The 18732-nt window shown below is 39.5% G+C and overlaps 1 protein-coding gene across 3 annotated transcripts in view; it reads left to right on the top strand.

Moving 5' to 3' along the window:
- Positions 1–18732, top strand: part of LOC103371184 (calcium/calmodulin-dependent protein kinase type II delta chain) — a 98539-nt gene that overhangs the window by 46196 nt on the left and 33611 nt on the right. For all 3 annotated transcript variants that reach the window (XM_008300422.1, XM_008300421.1, XM_008300423.1), the window contains exons 3-4: positions 8860–8919; positions 14628–14682. In XM_008300422.1, coding sequence (XP_008298644.1) covers positions 8860–8919; positions 14628–14682 — 115 coding nt within the window. The remainder of the gene's footprint in view (positions 1–8859; positions 8920–14627; positions 14683–18732) is intronic.

Below are 18732 nucleotides of genomic sequence, written 5' to 3'. Positions count from 1 at the left end.
GCATTTGTAAGTTTTGCAAAATATGTTGTTACCATTTCTCTACGGATGTTTTTGAAAGTTGTCATCACCCTAAGGTTTCACAACAGTTTTCCAGTATTTGCCTTCTACAGCACCCTGTTTCAATACACAGTATAAAGCCTTCTGGTGTTCTGAGTCAGATGTACAGTACGTCCTTGAGGACCTGAAGCATCAGTGCCCGCTTGGGTTTCCTTATTGCCAGCAGTCAGATACTGAAAACGTGGCAGAAGTATAAAAGAAAGCACAAGATGAACATGTACAAACCTAATGTCAGGCTCTCTTCGCTGAGGTTCCATGTGTCACAGACCCAGTATGTCTCCAGCTAATTGCAGGACACACAGTCCTGTGTCACTCAGACAGCCACTCTCCATGTTGTGAGCATACAGCTGAGGCATCTGGTAAGTGCGCTCTCTTTCCTTTTGACCTCAGCTTGACTCAATCTCTCCCACTCCACAGACTACACACACATGCAGGCACGGGAACACATCGAGAATCCTAGATAGCTAAAGCTAATTGCATTTTGACAGGGCCCTCTTATTACAGTGCCTCCAATTACACCTACACCCAAGAGTCTCCAGTGCATCTGAAGCTCCAGCAGTGAATACAGCCATGATTATCATGACTGCTAAGCGTCAGAACAGACCTGTGAGACAGACCTGCTGCTCCACTGTAGGGCCGCACAATAAAGATTGGCACACTGTCGGTGAAAAGCTTGTTTGCATTGCTTGTTATTATCTTATTTGCGATCCTGTGAGCCCAGGCTTGTCTAAGAATGTGTTTGCTGGTCTTTGAGGAAAGTTGATATGAGGCTCAATTTTAAAATGCTTTCTAAAGAATTCCCTGCTTGATTTTCTCTGCCTTGAAGAGCCCTTATTATCTTTCCAAGCCTTTATTTTCCGAGAAGGAAGTCACTTTCCTGCACACTTTTCAAGGCTGGGAATGTTCCTCTTGGCTGTGTGTCAGTGGTGCCATTACAGGAGATAGTGTTAGTCCTTGTTCTCAACATTTTAACTCTTGTGTTATAATCTTGAGTTGATGAGCATTTAAAAAACAGTTTTAGAAAGTGCTTGATGCATTGAAGGGATTGTTCATAGACAGATAGGTAGAAAAACTGTACTGACAGACATCTTTGAGCAGGATTTAACATTTTTCTGAATTTAGGGATCAGCTGCCAAAACGCCCCTTTAAGTTTGAGGTCATGAAGTCAAAGGATGGATATAATTTTCATGTATCTGACAGAGATGGCAAAAGTAGAAGTAGAGATACTTGTGTAAAAATAGACTCTGGTAAACGTAGAAGTACTGACTCAACTCCTTTACTTGAGTAAAAGTAAAAAAGTACAGATTCAGAAATTTACTTAAGTACAAAAGTAAAAAGTAAAAATGAATTTTTAGCTTCGATGATACGTGATTCCTCTTTTGATGACTCTGCAAAATGTAAAAAGTTTGAAGCAAACAAAATTTGTATCCTTTAAGAAGCTGCACAGTGCTGGTACAGAGAAAAACATCACTGGACAGTTTTCCATTTTACCAACATTGTGAACATTAAACATTATAACCAACATGGAAACACTCGTCTTCTCAAGACTACCAAAATCTTTTATTGAGCCTCAGCAGAAGCTGGTTCTCAAAGTTCTTTGGATGAAGACGGGCCCTTTTGGGTCTGAAAATCAGTCCTGCAGTGCTAAAAAGCCTCTCGCAGGCAGCTGAGGTGTGTTGAGCTTCTGTGACAAATTGCACACTGCTGGGAAAGATAAATTGTTACGTCATGTCGTCATCCGCGGAGTTTGAAACAAGCAACGAGCCAGTTTTGAGAATGTAAGGAGTAGAAAGTACAGATATTTGTGTTCAAATGTAGAGAGTAAAAGTAAAAAGTCGTCGGAAAACTTCATACTCAAGTAAATTACAGATACCTGCAAAATCTACTTAAGTACAGTAACAAAGTATTTGTACTTCGTTACTTCCCACCTCTGCTATCTGACATGAATCAAAATAGATTTTATATTTTTACAAACCAGCACTACATGGCTAGATGAGGAACAATTGTAAGCTCAAAACCAGATGGCAAGTTTGGAAGATATGTTACCTTTAAAAAAAATAATAAAAAAATCACCAAAATTACACCATTCTTCAGTGGCAGAAGCTGTGAAAATGGCAAGAATCACTGGGTTTTTAACTTCCCAATAGTCCTGGAACTAATCATGTGTGACATGCAGTTCAGTCTGGAAAATTAACCAAAACCTAAGGATATTCACTGCTATTTAAAAAAAAATTAAAAAAAAGCAGCCAAGTACCGTGTATGTGAACCTAGAACCAGAAAATCGTGACATTTCACCTTAAAATAATAATGCAACAAATGAAACTTTTATCAGATGACTTTCAGATCTGTAATCAGCCATCCATCAGTTCATGATTTCAACTCAACTGCCGATACGACCTGAGCTTCTGTCTTACGCTTCCTTAAAACGACTAATCCTGATGGAATCTGTCATATTGGAGACAAATCATTGAAGCACTGGGTCCGACTGCTTCAGTGTGTCAGTATGTGGATGATCCATGTCAGTTACAGTACGTAAATAGTAGGAAATACTGTGTCAGTTGACAGCACATGAATAGAAAACATTGCAGGACTGATGACGGCTCCCTGAGCTGATGGCTGAGACAAAAATCTTCCTGTTGAAGAGGTATGAGACAAATTATTCAGAGCAGAACCAACTGTTTTTTCTATCCTCCTGTTTTTCTTTCTTTTTTTTTTTTTTATATCACGTTCACTCTCTTGGTCTCTTGACACCAAACTCCATTACTCACCTATTACTTTAATAACAGCAGGTGGAAATAGCAAGAAATGACAGGTCTTTTTTTATGCACTTGTGGTCAAAGGTCATTAGCTTCAGAAAATGGTTCTTTACCACTTTCAAAACAGGAAAAAGAGTAATGTGTTATAAAGCCGGATCATTTATTTGCTAAGAGGAGAGTATGTGGTGTGTGTGTGTGTGTGTGTGTGTGTGTGTGTATGTGTGTGTGTGTGCGCACATTTAGAGATTATTTCTTTTAAGTGACTGAACCTGCAGGCACTGGATGAGGAACCAGATGTGCTGCTTTACAGTACTGTGGAGGCAGCTCATTTGATCAGTCGGCCGCATTGAAAATAGCTCCTGCCCTCGTTTCCCGTGGCCCAATGACGACGTTCAGGAGCTCATCTGGGTTTTCTAAATGGGCCAGCTCCAGAGCGAATGACATCAAGGACTTGGATTCATGATTGAGAAACATCAAGGAGTTGAAGGGAGCATCAAGCTACCTTTGTGTTTTTGTGATATGATTTGGTGGAGTGGTCTGTGGATTGATACCTTGGGTTCGCCCTGGGCCTTAGTGTTTGCTTGATATTTGAGGACTGAGACCAAATTGAGACAATAAGAAAGGTACCAGAATTATTCTGTTACAGTGTGCCAATATGGTGGATCTACAACCTTTAATATCTGACCTGTGGAGGCATTGCATCTAATACAATTAGGGTCATAATTATTTATACCAATACAGATATTTTCAGATTGAAGATGTTATTAGTAACCAGTCTTAACTGTCTGGGATTGTAAGATAGAGGAGGGAACTTAAAATCCTGGACTGAAGCTGAAGAAAAAATACGTTTTTTTCAGCTTGAATTCTTGAGTTTTGAATCAGCTAATGCAAAAATGTACCTTTTAATTACACTGCATATTAAGTTGATGCAATCACCAACATTGTTATGTCAACCCAACCCATCCACATAACACTGAAAAGGTTTATCGAAATCAGATTAGTTTGTAATCCTGCCACCATACATTTATTTAAGTTGTGAAAATAGAATGAATTGAACTGCTTTTTAAAGTCTGCTGAGTCAGCTGTTCTCAGTTTAGTATATTTAATTGCTTTAGAACATAGTGGCATTACAAAATGTATTTGAAATTGCATAGAAGTGTGTATTTTCTCCAATATTTGCAACAAGAAGGATATTTTTTGCCAGTGCATTTTTATTGAAGATGTGAAAGAAAACACAAAAGTACATAAAGCTCATCATTGTCACTTGTTTATGCCATTTCCAGCCATAAGAACCCCTAATGGTCTACTGGAAATTCAGTATAAATTAAAATTTTGCATGGGAGTGAATAATTTATGCGTAGCTGTACATAGTTGTATTATAGTAACAGAGGGACTGTATTTGCTCAGATTGCCTTGCACCTAGTTTTAGTCAACTTTTGTCAAATTGATAAGTACTAAAATCCTAAATTCTAAACAATTCTTTCTTTCTCACACATCAGCATCAGCTTTTAGGATTTTTCTGATATGCCATGGAGGTATTTTTTGGTTACACCACAAAAGGTATTCAAGTGTGGTACTCGTCCCTGCACAAACCCACTTACAGTCAACCCTCGTTACTTGTACCAAATAATTGCCACTTCTAAATGCAATAAACATCACCTGTAATAAGACAGTAAGCCTGAGAAAGAAGACAGGGAGGGAAAAGAGGAATATGAAAGCAAGCATGGGCAAGAAAAAGGCCCATTTCCTGCGGTTGCAGTGAGGCTGGAGATGGTGATTGAGCATCACTCATGCTCTAAATCCCGTTATGTCAAAGATTAGCAGCGTGCCATGCAGCGGATGGAAGAGGGTGATGTGGAGAAAAGTCAACATCCACCCGGTTACCACGAACACTGGCCCTGTAAAAGCACATCCCATTGGTCTGATTGGGATTAGAGACTTGTAAAGCGAGGTGAGATTGGAGACGTTATGATCGCATCTGGTTGGAACCTCGATGGGATTACAAGGGTTGCAGAAGGCTGTTCCATTGGCGCTGGCTGAGATTACACTCGCCGCTTATTGGAGAACCACATGTTGCATTTCCAAAGCAGCGTTGGGATTGGTCTGTAGTTTGAGTCCAGATTATGATGAGTATGGGACTATGGGGTGGCATGAACATGTGATTCTATTTACAGCCTTCCCCGTAATGATGGAGTTTATAATTAGAAACAACGCAGATATATGCAACAGGAGCCACATGCAGATACAGTTTCGAACAGGAAATACCTGGAGGAAATACACCCAGAGGAGGGATATGTAGCTGCAGAAGCATCCACCCAGCCACACATGTACAAATAAACACACAGGGAAGTTCTCCCTCTTTCCTACTGTACCTTCTTTCTTTTCCAGTCTGTCCTGCACCCATCATTTATACAGCTCCCCCTTGTTGATACATTAAAGCACTGCATTCCTACATTGGAGCTTAAATAGAAGCAAATGTCTGCAAAGAAATATCACGAAAAAAACAAAAATACAATGAAGTCTCACATGTCCCCAGAATATATCTTTTACATTATACTTCAAAATACAGCAAAAGATGGTTCATCCAACCATGACTGTATAACTCCTGCCTTTAGCCCTGCTTTCTAAATGTCTGGGACTCTGAGAACCACTGAGCCGCAGAGAAAACTCTCTCTATTTCTGTGATTGACAGAACGGAGCAAAAGAGCTGACCACAGCAGCTGACAGAGACGTGATTGAATGTGTGAGACCAAGACTTCTAACTTTCTCCCTGAGTGATCATTTGACATAGAAATATTCCAAAAGATTGTAGCATTGGTTTGGCAGACATTTGGTTCTAAACTGAAGTATTACATTTATTTCAATTTGGATCTGTGTTGGAAAATATCTGATATTTGATGTTTTCCAACCAGTTTTCAGCAAGAAGTATTACTTAGTTTAAAAACTTTCACGTCCAATGAGAGCTAAACATTACACTGGTACGAAAAGTAAAAACAATATTCTGATTCGTAACCACAAAACTATGGTGTCGTTCTGCACATGTCCTCCACCTCACACCTCACCTCAACCTACACAGGTATCCAACTCCTTTAATACGGCGGTGTCAAGCCCACTTATGACCCACAATGATGAATAAAACATACTTTAACAAGAGCTGTTTATTAAATACTCAGTAGTCTTTTGGGAAACTTGGTCTCCATTAATTCAACATCCTCAAAGCCTCTTCATTTGAATAGCAAATGAGCTGAATTAGAGACGACCCCAGTGGCTCCTCGAAAACGTCGGAGCCGCTCGCAGTTTAGTATTTCATTGTGTCCTGATTTTGGTGTTTTTATTGCTGTAGTGTAGTATAAATGAATTTTGTATTTCATTTGTAAATACTACATCAGCATTTTCCATGGAAGATGTCAGCGTTGATGTTTTGGGTTGTCATATGCCGATAATGCAGTTTTAATACCAAAGTTTTACAGCCAGTGAGAACATTTTGATTTGATTTTTATTGGAGGGCACACAGGGAAATACTGTCGTCCTTGCTGATATTATATTGAGCTGCATTACTGCCTGTGCTATGGCAGAGAAGTGGGAAGTCCCTGCAATAAAGTATTTCTAAAACCCCGTCATCTTAAGAAATAATTGTAAAGAAATGATTAATAAATTGTTTAGCTAGATTGTTTAATAAAAGCAGTGACGATACTCCTTCACCATGAATCACAATCTAATCTCTGTGGTCACGGGAAAAAAAAAAGTCTAATTTAGTGTTGGCAGTAGATCGAAGCTGTGATGGAAGCTCTTCAACGTTATGAGTGTACTTCTCTGAAGAGCAAATTCCCATAAGTGGAGAGCAACATTTATGCACTTCACATACTCCCCGTTTGGGATTATTAAGACCTATCCACAGTGAGTCATATACAGAACCAGGGTTAAATGACCTGAAAGGTTTAGTGTATATAAATGTAAAGTAGTTAATGTGAGACATGATTACTCTCTGCCCTCAGGGGCTGCTCTCAGACGCATAGGTGATAAATGTCTGTCTGCGGTACAGCAACTCAGGGGACGGTTGCATTAAATGAGAAAGGAAGTCTGTCTATTTGTTGTTATATTGTATAACCTCTGCTTGCTGTTGGTAAAGGCTTAAACAAATGGGGATAAAATACTAAGTGGTGTCGCTGCCAATCCTCTGTTTTACTTTGTTTATTGAAGAGTTCTTTAGCAACATTGTAAATAATCTATATTTAAGTATATAAAATATGCAGTGGCACCAGGGTAAGGAGGGCATTTCAGATGTCCTTCTACCCGGCAACATTGTCCAGTTCCTCCTGGGGAATCACAAGGCATTCCCTTCCCAGATAAGATATGCGATCCCTCCTCTAGTTCTACCCAAGGGTTCGTCCTAGTTGGACGTAGCTAGAACACCTCCCTTCTTCTTCTTCTGCTTCTTTTTCTGCTGCATTTCCAGTTCACTCTGCACCTGAATGATCTTTAAATATTACACTGCATCTTTTCAGTACACCCTCTCATGTTTGCACGTGAAGACTTCTGTCTAATGTATGAAATGCAATCATCCATCAACCCAACCCTAGCGACAAAGTGCCAGCAGGGAGAAAAGTATTTTGGTAAAGATTGTGTGAAAATGAATATTGATATGAGTGTGGCTGCTCTTGCAGATTGTGTTTTGGTTTTGTGGTGCCCACAGCAACACCATCTGTCATTTGCTGTAATACTCTTTGCAGCTTTAGTTGATTTAGCTCTCAGTGTCATATGTTTCTTTCGTTTTTACATCTGGTTCTGCCAGATGATACATTACACGTGCATTCAAATCTACTACAGCAATCAACTGGCAATGATCAGTCACTTTTGGCAGCCATTTATTTTGGAGTCTTTTTTAGTCATCTATGCAAATTAGCTTGTTGAGGGTCCAGGACTCTCTATCACTGTTCCTCTTTGTCACTGTATCTCTGAACCACAAGCAGTTTCTGGAAACTTTTTGCTATCCTCACTGTGGACTCATTTTTCTCAACTATATGAAGTCCTGCACTCTATAGACACAGCACAGCAATGACTAACAGAGGTATAATGCAATAAATCAGGAAAGAAGAAAAAGTTGAATGTCTTTGAAAACTGATGATATATATATAATTAAAATCATGTATAACATATTTACAAGTGCCAATGGGTGTTACCAACACTAGAGAGAAACTGTGGCTCTATATACTATGGATTATGTTTTACTTTCAATTTGAATTAGTCTCCTATCAGCTCTGTGTCAGCCTGAAGTTCAGCAAAGTTTGGCTGAAAAGTTCCTAAATTTTGTAATTCGTCTGTTGCTCATAGCTGAGTCACTAATGGCTTCTTGGCTATGCAGAAGAGTGCAGACTTTTTATTTTCTTTACAGAATCTGGTTACTGCAGGTAGTTTATTTGTGGTGTTGAAACATGTTTCACAAACTGATTTTAATGAAATATCACAATTTAGAGTTTAAATTTCGTCAGACACAATGATTTCAGAGAGCATTGTTAAGCTGAAAAATCAACATTTCTACCTGTTTTCGATGTCTGATAAACGGTGTAGTTTTTGCTAAATTTGAAAAAATAAAATGACTTTCAAACCAGTGTGAAGTTTTTGGGGTTCAAGAGGTTAATAGAGTACAAAGTGCTTCTGACTTTGTATGACCTGGCAAGTGAGCGGCCACTCAATCAGACATGATGCCATTTTTTTTCCTTTTCAGTGTAGTAAAAGTGAATCTATACAAAAGAGAATCTTGAATAGAGCTTACATTACCACCTTACCATCCAGGTTTGACCAGCTAACACCTACTCTGTACTCATACTGGAGATGTCACAGAGTATTCCTCGAATTCATCTCCTGACCGCAGCTCACAGCAATGACTTACGACTGTTAGCTTTACTGCTCATCTGTTCCCAGCAGGAGGGAGACGTTGGCGGTGTTTAATTGGTGGAAACTCTGTGGAGAGGTCTGAAGAATTTCAGGAGTGCTCAGCAGACAGATGTAACAGATGTGCTGTTCTTTTCTTTTTTTTTTCCTCCAGATCACCAGAAGTTGGAGCGAGAGGCCAGGATCTGCCGCCTGCTAAAGCATCCCAACATTGGTAACTAGTGATCCCATTCTAGTATCTCTTTCTGTCCTTCCTCTCAAGAGTTATGTCTAATATATGTGTTTCAAAACATACAAAGGTTAATCTGACGAGGGATTTGTAGATGTATGGAACATATTTTTAAAATATTTATACTGCACACTGGATTCACATTGTCTTCTAAAGTGCCTTTGACAGAGTATATTCTTTACTCTACAGCCATTTCTTGTTGTGCATTTTGGCCGTTTGATCAACAACCATATTTAGAACCATGAGTTATTGGCCACATTCTGCTAACTTGTACTGTCACTTTAAAGGAAATCACAATGTTACATCAAGCCAATTTTATTTATGTATTCCAAAGAACACGACAAATTTGCCTTTTTAAGAGCTTAGGATATGAACACGACACCTGCTATCTTTAGTCCCGCTGTTCAGACGAGGAAAATGTGTGGGAGAAGGGAATTTTGGAAGATATTAGATCATCCAACTGTACTCGCAGCTTCAGTTTGAATGAGGAAAAACTGCAAAAACACAACTTTATAGCCAACTTGTCGAAATGAAATATACCTTAACCGTGTCCGGTACAGTTATATGCCTTTCTCTAATATTTACTGGCATCCTCTCCCAGGTCCAGCATCTTATCTCCAAATGGGAGATGAATCTCCATAATGTGAGCACATCAATAGACTTAAGTTCTCACAGCTGAACTGATACACACTTGCTAGAGAGCACAGAGACTCCTAACTGCAAATGCGAACAAATAAGTTGTGCCTTAAGCCATATAATTGTGGTTAAGAGAGGTAAGATATCCTATATTGTTGTACGTGCGATGGCTGTGTCAGCAAATAAAGCTCATCACCACCACCATAATGCAAACACACCATGCACACATCCCTCTTTGCCTCAGGAGCCACAGAGGCCAAACAACTGTAATTACCACCTCAATAATGACTTCACCACGCACTGAAAACTGGCAGTTACTCGTTATTTGGTCCCTTGGTCCTTTGGATTCTTTGTTGTCGGGAACGTGAGAGGCGCAGTGGGAGATGGGGGTGGAGGGCAGCGACAAATGATTGGATGAAAGCCGGTTATTTGGTTTGCTGGGTTAATGTCAGGGTGTCTGGAACTGACTATTCAACACATGAAATAGGAGGGTTCAGTTCAGAGAGTGTTATCTGACAGAGGTTTGGGTTTCCATGTCTGTTCCCAGAACATGAACCGAGGCCTTTAGGAGCAACGTGGTAATTTCATCGCAGCGACGGCTTTAATTGGTGGTTAATTAACAGCCAACATAAGAAGTCTTTAAATAGACATTTATTCTATTTCACGTGGGGTTGAGTGGTTTAGTATGAAGACAGAACCATTTAGACTCCAAGTGATAGAAGATTTTCAGTCTGATACTGATTTATAAAAGCAACAAATGAATGCATGACCTCACAATAAACCTGGTAGATTACAGCAAGGTTAGATGCACCATACGATATTGACTGAAATGAAAATAATTAAAACTAGGGGGAAGAAAACCCAAAAAACAACAAGTCACACGTACAGGATAAAATTCTAGTAAAAGCTACAGCTGCCTGCCCTGCTTTCCCCCCAGTACAAGTAAATTAGTTTTAACTTTACGGACTAAATGTCAGCCTGCAGGTGTATCAGTCAGGCTGTAAACACATTTTTTTTCAACACATAAGATTTTTTCTGTTATTACCTCATAAGAAACTTTTTCTGCAACTAATCTTTAAAGGTCCTAAATTGTGTCCCTTTTCAGCAAATTAACATGCCACAGAATAGGGAAGTATAGAATTCCTTGCGTAGTTGTTGTCTTTAGCTCATGTGTGTTGAGTTTGTTAGACTATGTTGCCGTTATAAAATCAGTAATTTAGTGATGCAGAGCAGCAGCTTGAAAATAGCTCTAACGTGACAGAGTTGAGTTTAGGTTGCACTGAAGCGCAGCAGACGACATGAAAACACATTGACCCACGCACAGTCCTACTTTATTGGTTTCACATTGCTTTTAAAGTTTCCACTCTCTCTGATTGTCCCTCAGCTTCACAATTTCCACAGAGCTCTGGCGTGTAGGAAAGCTGATGGTCATGTTGGCCACATTAGCCGCGCAATGCACTAAGGATTTTCCTATTGTTGTGGTGACATTGCCATCAATAATTAAAGTCATTAACATTGTGTTTAGTTTCTCAGTTGCTGGGAGTGCAGGAAGACTCTTGTGCTCACTCTTGCAGCCCACGGCAGAACATTTGCTGTGCTTTGCTCAAGATATTTTAGATTTAGCGCAGGCAGCTCTAAAAAGTAAAAAAAAAACATGGCGGACTGCGAGGCTGGTACTAATCCTGAATGAAATTTGGGCTATTCTAGAGTTGACCTCAAATCAGTTCGAAACATGATGATAGCTAATGATTGCTGTCGATATCAAACCCCTGAAAAAGAAATATCGGTCAATACATAGCCTGATACAATAATGTGACCTCCGTGAGCATCACCACAGTATCTGATTTTGGTGTGCAACAGAGAAAGTTCACAAATAGGACATTCTGTTTCTGGCCAAGGATGTTCTGCTATACCGCCACATTTTAATCCTCCAGGTGCATAGAAAATCCACAAGCAAGTATATGAAGTAGGATGTATGTGCCTGAGAAAAGCAAGTAGTGACATTAATGATGGCAGCAGTTCGTCTCTGGTTAGTCTCATTATTCACCTGCTCACACATTCACCCTCCCTTAGAGACCGATCTGTCTGTCGTCAGATAGCGACTAGTCTAGAAGCAGGTAGCCCCGGTCTCATTACTATTCCGTTCACACAGCATCCAGCTGTGGGAAAGCCCTCGTTCCTTTACGGTCGTCTAGGCGATACATCACTCAGATGTCAGTCAGGAGATGAGCTAACGGAGATGCCAGAGAATCCCCACAGGGAAATCTTTTTTAAAAAATCTCTTCATCCTACCAACTCTCTCTGATCTGTCTGCCTAACCTTTCTTGAGCACTGAAATCGGAAAGAGCTTTTTCCACAAGCACATTATTTCTCAGTCACACACATTCACGGTACAATCAGTCTCCTACCTACAGAGTCCATTTTTATTCAAGGGAAATACTGAAACGAGCACATGCTGTATTCAGCGCTGACCTGATAAGAAGCCAAATCAGTCATTATGTTACGGAATCTGAATCAATTCTTCAACGACTCTCACTAAACCTGTTAAAGCGACATTATGAACGCTCCAAAAGGTAATTAAGCATAAATACTAGTCTGACTGGAGGTTTTGACAGCAAAGATGAAACCAATATGTAGTTAACAATTCCAAAGCTTTTTTTATAATCCCTTACTGAAACCATTTTGATGCAGCTTCCAACATTTCCAGATTAAAAAATAAATAATTTAACAATAGCCCAAAGATTAGCAAAAGTAATGTTCACAACCTGCAGCAGATGTTGATGATCTGAAACGCCTTATTTCTGTTCTAGTAACTTGCTCTTTCGCCCCCTTTCCCATAGGTTTCAGTGTAGGTTTTCTATCCATTTCTGTCATTAATAAGTTGGGTATACATTTCTGTATTGCCAAAGCGGCATGGCTCAGAATGACATCATCATTTCACAAAGTGAGCCAGAGGTCGGAACAGGCAGTCTTGCTGCCAGAAACCCTCCGTAACTCCATGAGCTCACGGTACAGTGGGTTCTCCAGTCTCCGTCAGAGGCATCGTGTTCGTCTCACTTTGGCCCTCTTTGTTACTTCACACCACGTCTTTTCATGTCCGTTTTGCAGCGACGCTAATTGGCACAGTTAAACCTCACCACTGCCAGAGTCCTTAGGACTGTGCTGCCTTCATCATGCCCTTGTTCAACGAAGTGAAAGAGACGGCCGTATTCCCTGACATCCACGCTCATTCAGAAGACCTGAGCGCTAAAAATAGAGCAGCAGGAGTGATTTACAGAGCGCACCATCTGCTTGCCAATTCAAATGCAGAGGCATGCTGTTGAGTTTGCCTATAATAGTGTGTTTTAGTGTGTGTGTAACTGCCACAGGGATTGTAGTAACACTTCACTGGATCTTATCAGACATCGGTAAAAAAATATGTGCTTTGTAATCGGTGCTACACACACTGTCTCATACAAAAACACTGCTGATTACCTCACAGGAAAACTGTGGGTCACGGCATTACATTTAAAATCAATGTGTCATTATATGATACAGTTATATTTTAGTTCTCAAGCATGACTCGAGGATGCCTTTAAAAATAGTGCATGGATAGTTATAATTTATCATTTAACGTCATACAAAGCAAACTGAAAAGAAAAACCAAACTTTGGCCTTTAAAGCCGTAGAACTTGCTACACTTCCTCTGGTTTAGTCTTTCTCGGTGTCTTCTGTGTCTTAATGTGATCCTAGAAAGACTCCATGATGTTGACATCAGGGCGTCCTTTATGACTCTGACTGGATGTCTGTATGGGTTGTAATATTTTACAAACTGCAATGACAGACACTGGGTTTGAGTCGAGATGTTGCTTATGAAAGCTGTAATAATCTTCATCCTTTCTGTTATCAGATACGATCATGTACGATTGGTTGGGGACAACTTAAGTCTGGCCTGTGCAAATTGGTAAAGCAGAGATATGTTGCACTTTTACATTCCAAATGAATAAACGCATTCAGAATATTTTATTTACTGGCTTGTTAGTGTGACTATGTTATTAAATACAGGCACATTTTAAATATTTCAGCATTGTGTGTCCACAGCTGGATCCAAAATGAAAAGTGAATATTTTTAATAATTTATTGTCGTATCTGAATATGAAAAAAGCCACTAGACCACATAACGATAGAATGTCCAGCTAGACTAGCATCCAATTTTTAAGAACTCTGACTTCCTGTTCAGGAGTTTGTCATAATAAATGCTTGAAAAAGTTCTGCAGAAACCAATAAATGACAGTTAATTTACATTCATGAGTTAATCTGAAAGTTAAAATGAAGTTAACTTAAGTCTAAAAATATTTGCATAAATCTTCAAAAGTCATACTGTTCTGACATCAAGATGTCACTTTCACTCTCAATACAGAGTAAACAACTGAAACTTGTTAAATTGTACAAATCCAGAAGCCTGTCTTTGAGCTGCTTAGACAGGTGTTCCCTGCTTTTGTTTGTAATGCTCTGCAGTGCTGCCTTGCCTCATGTTGTCGTTGTATTCGGGTATCTGCAACATCCCCACTCCCTAAAGGACCATTAAAAAAAACACATTTTCAGAATTTGCCATCCACTTAGTACTGAAGGATCATATCTTCTGACATCCCCAGTGCACACCTGGATGTTGTTTACTGCCTGTAACTCCAACAATAAAACCAAAATGCACCATTTCTGCCTGAATACATTAGATATGACATGATGCTGACATGACAGTACGCTGCTAGAGGTTTCATAACGTTACATCTGTTTTCCTTTTAATTATTTACTGTAAGTTGCTCTGCATCAAACCGGATCTAAAAATATGTTTGAAACACTTTGGCTAGAGAAAACTAAATCCACCCACGGTGACACCTTAAACTTTTAACCCCATGTCACACTGAGAGAGGACAACAGTTCACTGGTGTTCCGCGCTCCAATTTGCGAGTAAATGAAGTGTTGATAATTCGTTACCTACTGCTGCCAGGATGGCAGGTGGCCTGACGGATGGGAGACGTGTTTGACAAAACTGATTTCTCTTTTCTCCTCCTTCACAGTGCGCCTCCATGACAGCATATCAGAGGAAGGATTCCACTATCTGGTCTTTGACTTGTGAGTTTATTTATTTACTTTTGCACGCCACATTAGCGCACCTTCCAGACGCACGCTGTAAAATCCACATGGTTAAACATGAGCAGAGCACACTGGGATTCACACTCAGGAGAGCTGGAAACCTGACAGCTCCTAATTAGATGTCCTGTCACCGAGGCGTCATCGCACACCAGTCAGAAGCATCACATAAATACGTCAGACTGCATCATTCATACACACACACACCGAGATGAAATACAAGCAGGATGGAGTGTGTCGTGCAGGATCATAGTCACACCGTGGAGCTCTGTAAATGAATAGTAATGTTGGCTAACACAGGTGGCACGCAGATAACTTCATTCATCTGTATCTGATCAAAAGCCATCTGCTGCCTCTGTTTCACCGAGCAGCCTGTTTGTAAGAACTCCAGCATGCTATCACAAAATATCATGCTGAATAAATGACTAATTTATAGCTAAAGTGGGTGTCATCGAGGCTTAATGTTATCACCGCCAGATATTTAATCGATATTTCATATCTTCGGCTGCTGTTATCTCATACTCAGTTTGCAGTCACACGCTTCAAGCATTGTTTGTTATTAAATTGTAATAATTTTGCCACTTAGAGCAGATTTATTTGGAAATATAAAAATACAATATCCAGTATAGACAATGTTGTAAAGCTTGGGTGACATTGCATCCAGCTCTTCTACATCAATGTAAGTTTGTATACATAAACAATATGTCATAATAATTGTGACTAGAGTTGGTCCTAATTCATGTAGCACCTTTTATTAGGCTCGACCTGTCTGTGTGCACATTTTCTGTTTTTGGCTGTCCTTTTGGTCTTTTGTTGTTTTGGTAAAAGCTCCTGCTACAGTTGGGTAATGCAGGCCATCGTGGGTTTGACGGCTGTGGATGAAGAGTCGGTGCTACTCTTGGATGAAGGCTTCACTTTTTCAATAGCTACTTGTTATTACACTTGGGATGTAAATGGAGGTTGGAAATGTTCCCCTCTTCGGCCACAGCATTCTGGATCCAAATAGTGCTCACTAGTGTCATCACTCATTTCTCAAAAGTAGCTCAAAAAGTTTTTTGAGATACAGCTGATTAGATCCAGTAACCAGCATCATATTCAGTTTTTCACGTTTAAAACAAATCAAATGTCATGAAAATTACAGTTAATTTGTCAAGAAATCTGCATCTCTCATTGCATACTGTATCCATTTACTTGAGCTCCCAAATATGACGTCTGCAAACCCACATTATATTGCAAACTCGATATCTAAGTTTGTATATCAATGCTTCACACACACACAATGGTTACAAAGGAAAACATTATCTTTATCTCTACCTTTGTATTTGTCAGATAGAACATTGTAAAGGTGTATTAGCACACATTGTTCTGCAGTATTTTTAAAAATACATTCTTATGCTGAAATATATACAGTTGATTGATTTTTTTTTTTTATGTGTGTGTTGAATTTGACATCAGGAATTGTGGGATTTCATTGCCATTTTTCTAATTACCAAATTTCTGATGTCATTTTTTGGCAGCCAAACTATTCAAACTACTTTATGTACTTTATTATGAAAATGTTGCGAAATGTCTTGCTAAATAAGAAGTCGAACAGAGATCCGTACAGGATAAGTTGCACTGCTAAAGTCAGTTTGTAAGGCAGCTTGCAAATCAAGGCTTTGAAAGAGCTTAAAATCTTATGTCAGTGTCAACAACATGACGCTAAATGATATCGTGTTTACTCTGTAACACCACTGCTAACAAAACACTGCCTATGTATTGCTTGTATGCAAGTTAAAGTCAACTGTACAATACCAAAGATCACAAGGATCCAAATGTTGGATTGCAGGATTACTTAAAGGACCAGTTTTTACATCGACGCCTTTACACTTTGTTGTCAAGGGTTAGATGAGAAGACATATAGCACTCTGTTTCTTTTCTTGTTTGTTTTGTAGAGATTAAGCTGATTTAGCAAAGTGTGAAAACAACAGATGCTTGTTTTACTAGGAGGCAAGTCACGGTTCCTGACCGATGCAAGTAGAAATGAAATAAATCTGAAAAATTAGAGCCAGACTGATGGATTACTTCTACAGTAATGCGATCATTTCAGTCTGATTCAGTTTTGGGTTTTTTTCAAATGGGATGTTGAAACACTCTATTAACCAGGGGAAATGAATACTTCCCAGCTGACATACAATAGCAAATTTCAAGCTTGTTAGTCAACATGAGCTGGATGCTTCGTTTCCTCTCGAATTGTCATCTGTTCTCATGAAGCGTAAAATGGACTGTCTGCCTCGTTTCCTGGAACATGAAGCCTGTGAGAGGATATAGTTTAAAGTACCGTTTTGTGCACGCCTTTGTTGTCAAGGTTGTTCAGTGGGTTCTTAGCATTACTTGAGATCAGATTCAGCCTTGAACATGTGTGGACGCACTGAAGAACTTGACATTTCAAGTAAAGGAAAAGTAGTAACTGCTATTGTTGTCATACTCTCTGTAGCAGGACAGTTTCCAGAAGAGCTAAAAAGCCTTGAGATGCTACTAAAAAGACCATTACAAGATGAATAAGGCTTTTTTTTTGTAATCATGCAAAGAAATGTCCGGGAAACCCTAGAGCTCGAAATGTGGAAATGTCCCTTTATTGTACGCCTAACATCCAGGGCTTTCCCACTCGCTCCATTTAATCTTCCTTCCTTCCTTTCAATCTCTGCCGCTCTCCCTCCTCCCCTTCACCCTCCATAACTCACCGTCTCCCTCATTCCTCTTCTCTCCTGTGTATTGTCAGCTGCTGTTTGCAGTCCAACCTGGCATCCAGAAAGGAAATGGCGTCGAATTTATTTTAAACACTGCGTTTAATTTGACTAAGAGCAATAAAAAAAAGAACAGAGGGTGTTCCTTGCTTGGCGTAAAGCATTTTCCCTTAATGGAAAACCTGCCTGGAAGGAAGGATGACTCGACATAACAAGGCTGGTTGGAGTAAATAAACCATGCACTTGATTTTAATTTCATATTTTTTTGAGTGAAGTGAAATGCAGGAGATTAGAAGAACAAGCTGGGTCGTGATACACTCGATGTACGGGTCACTTCCTAGCTGTCTGAAGCGCGCCAACAATAACACTGTAAACCGGCAGACCTCTTTTTTTACAACTGAATACGTCTCAACACCAGAGCCGCATGAAGTTAAATGAAACTTAAATAAGGAAACCTCCAGAGGCTTGTGGCTGTAATGTTTTCCACAGGCCATGGAAAAAGGTTTCGCCTTTCAATATCCTGCAAATAATTCACCATGTTTTGCAGGGACTGTCCCACTGGCCCACTTTAAAATTCACTCAACACTTTAAAGAGCAACTAAACTAATTTCACACATGGATATTAGCTTAGAAGCCACAGTTAATGCTAGTCCGCCTGTGAAAACAGTTGCATAAAATCATCTGTAAGTTTTCTTTCCTTCCTGTTCTTCAAAGACCTCCAACTTATAAGAAAACACACGACAAAATCACGTCCAGGACCTGGTTTGGCGAAAACTACACCAACCTGTAGAAAGCGAGAGGTTCTGTTCAACATAGAAAAAAAGCCTCATCCAAACCTCAATTCAAAAATCACATTGATATTCGTAACTACGCTAAAATGAAGCCTCGGAACAGAGGCTTAATGTGTAGAGGAAGGTAGATATGTTTTATAAAAACAGTCAAATGTTACATTAAATAATTCTGCATTCTTGTCAAGTGGAAATAAATACTTCTTTTGCTGCTTCTTCTGCAAGAGATTCTCGCTGTCTTCATCAATTGAAATAAAACTAAACAGAAAGACGAATATTTTAGCGTCATTTCCTCAACAGACCATGTAGAAAGCAGATTGCTAAAAACACTGTTCATGATTTTTATACAGGTGTCTAATTTGAACAAAGTGTATTAAAGTGCATACTTAGACATTCAGGTGTTACAATGACAGTGGTGTTCAGTATGGCAGTGTATTGTTTTAGTGTTTAATTACATTTAACAATGCACTTTGGCTGGCGTGAAACATCATTGTTTACTTGCCTTTATCAGCACTTTT

This window comes from Stegastes partitus, unplaced genomic scaffold, assembly GCF_000690725.1.
Source record: "Stegastes partitus isolate 25-593 unplaced genomic scaffold, Stegastes_partitus-1.0.2 Scaffold1538, whole genome shotgun sequence".
NCBI classification, from domain to species: Eukaryota; Metazoa; Chordata; class Actinopteri; family Pomacentridae; genus Stegastes; species Stegastes partitus.
The sequence above is the reverse complement of the archived record's forward strand: the minus strand, read 5'-3'. Positions and strand labels throughout refer to the sequence as shown.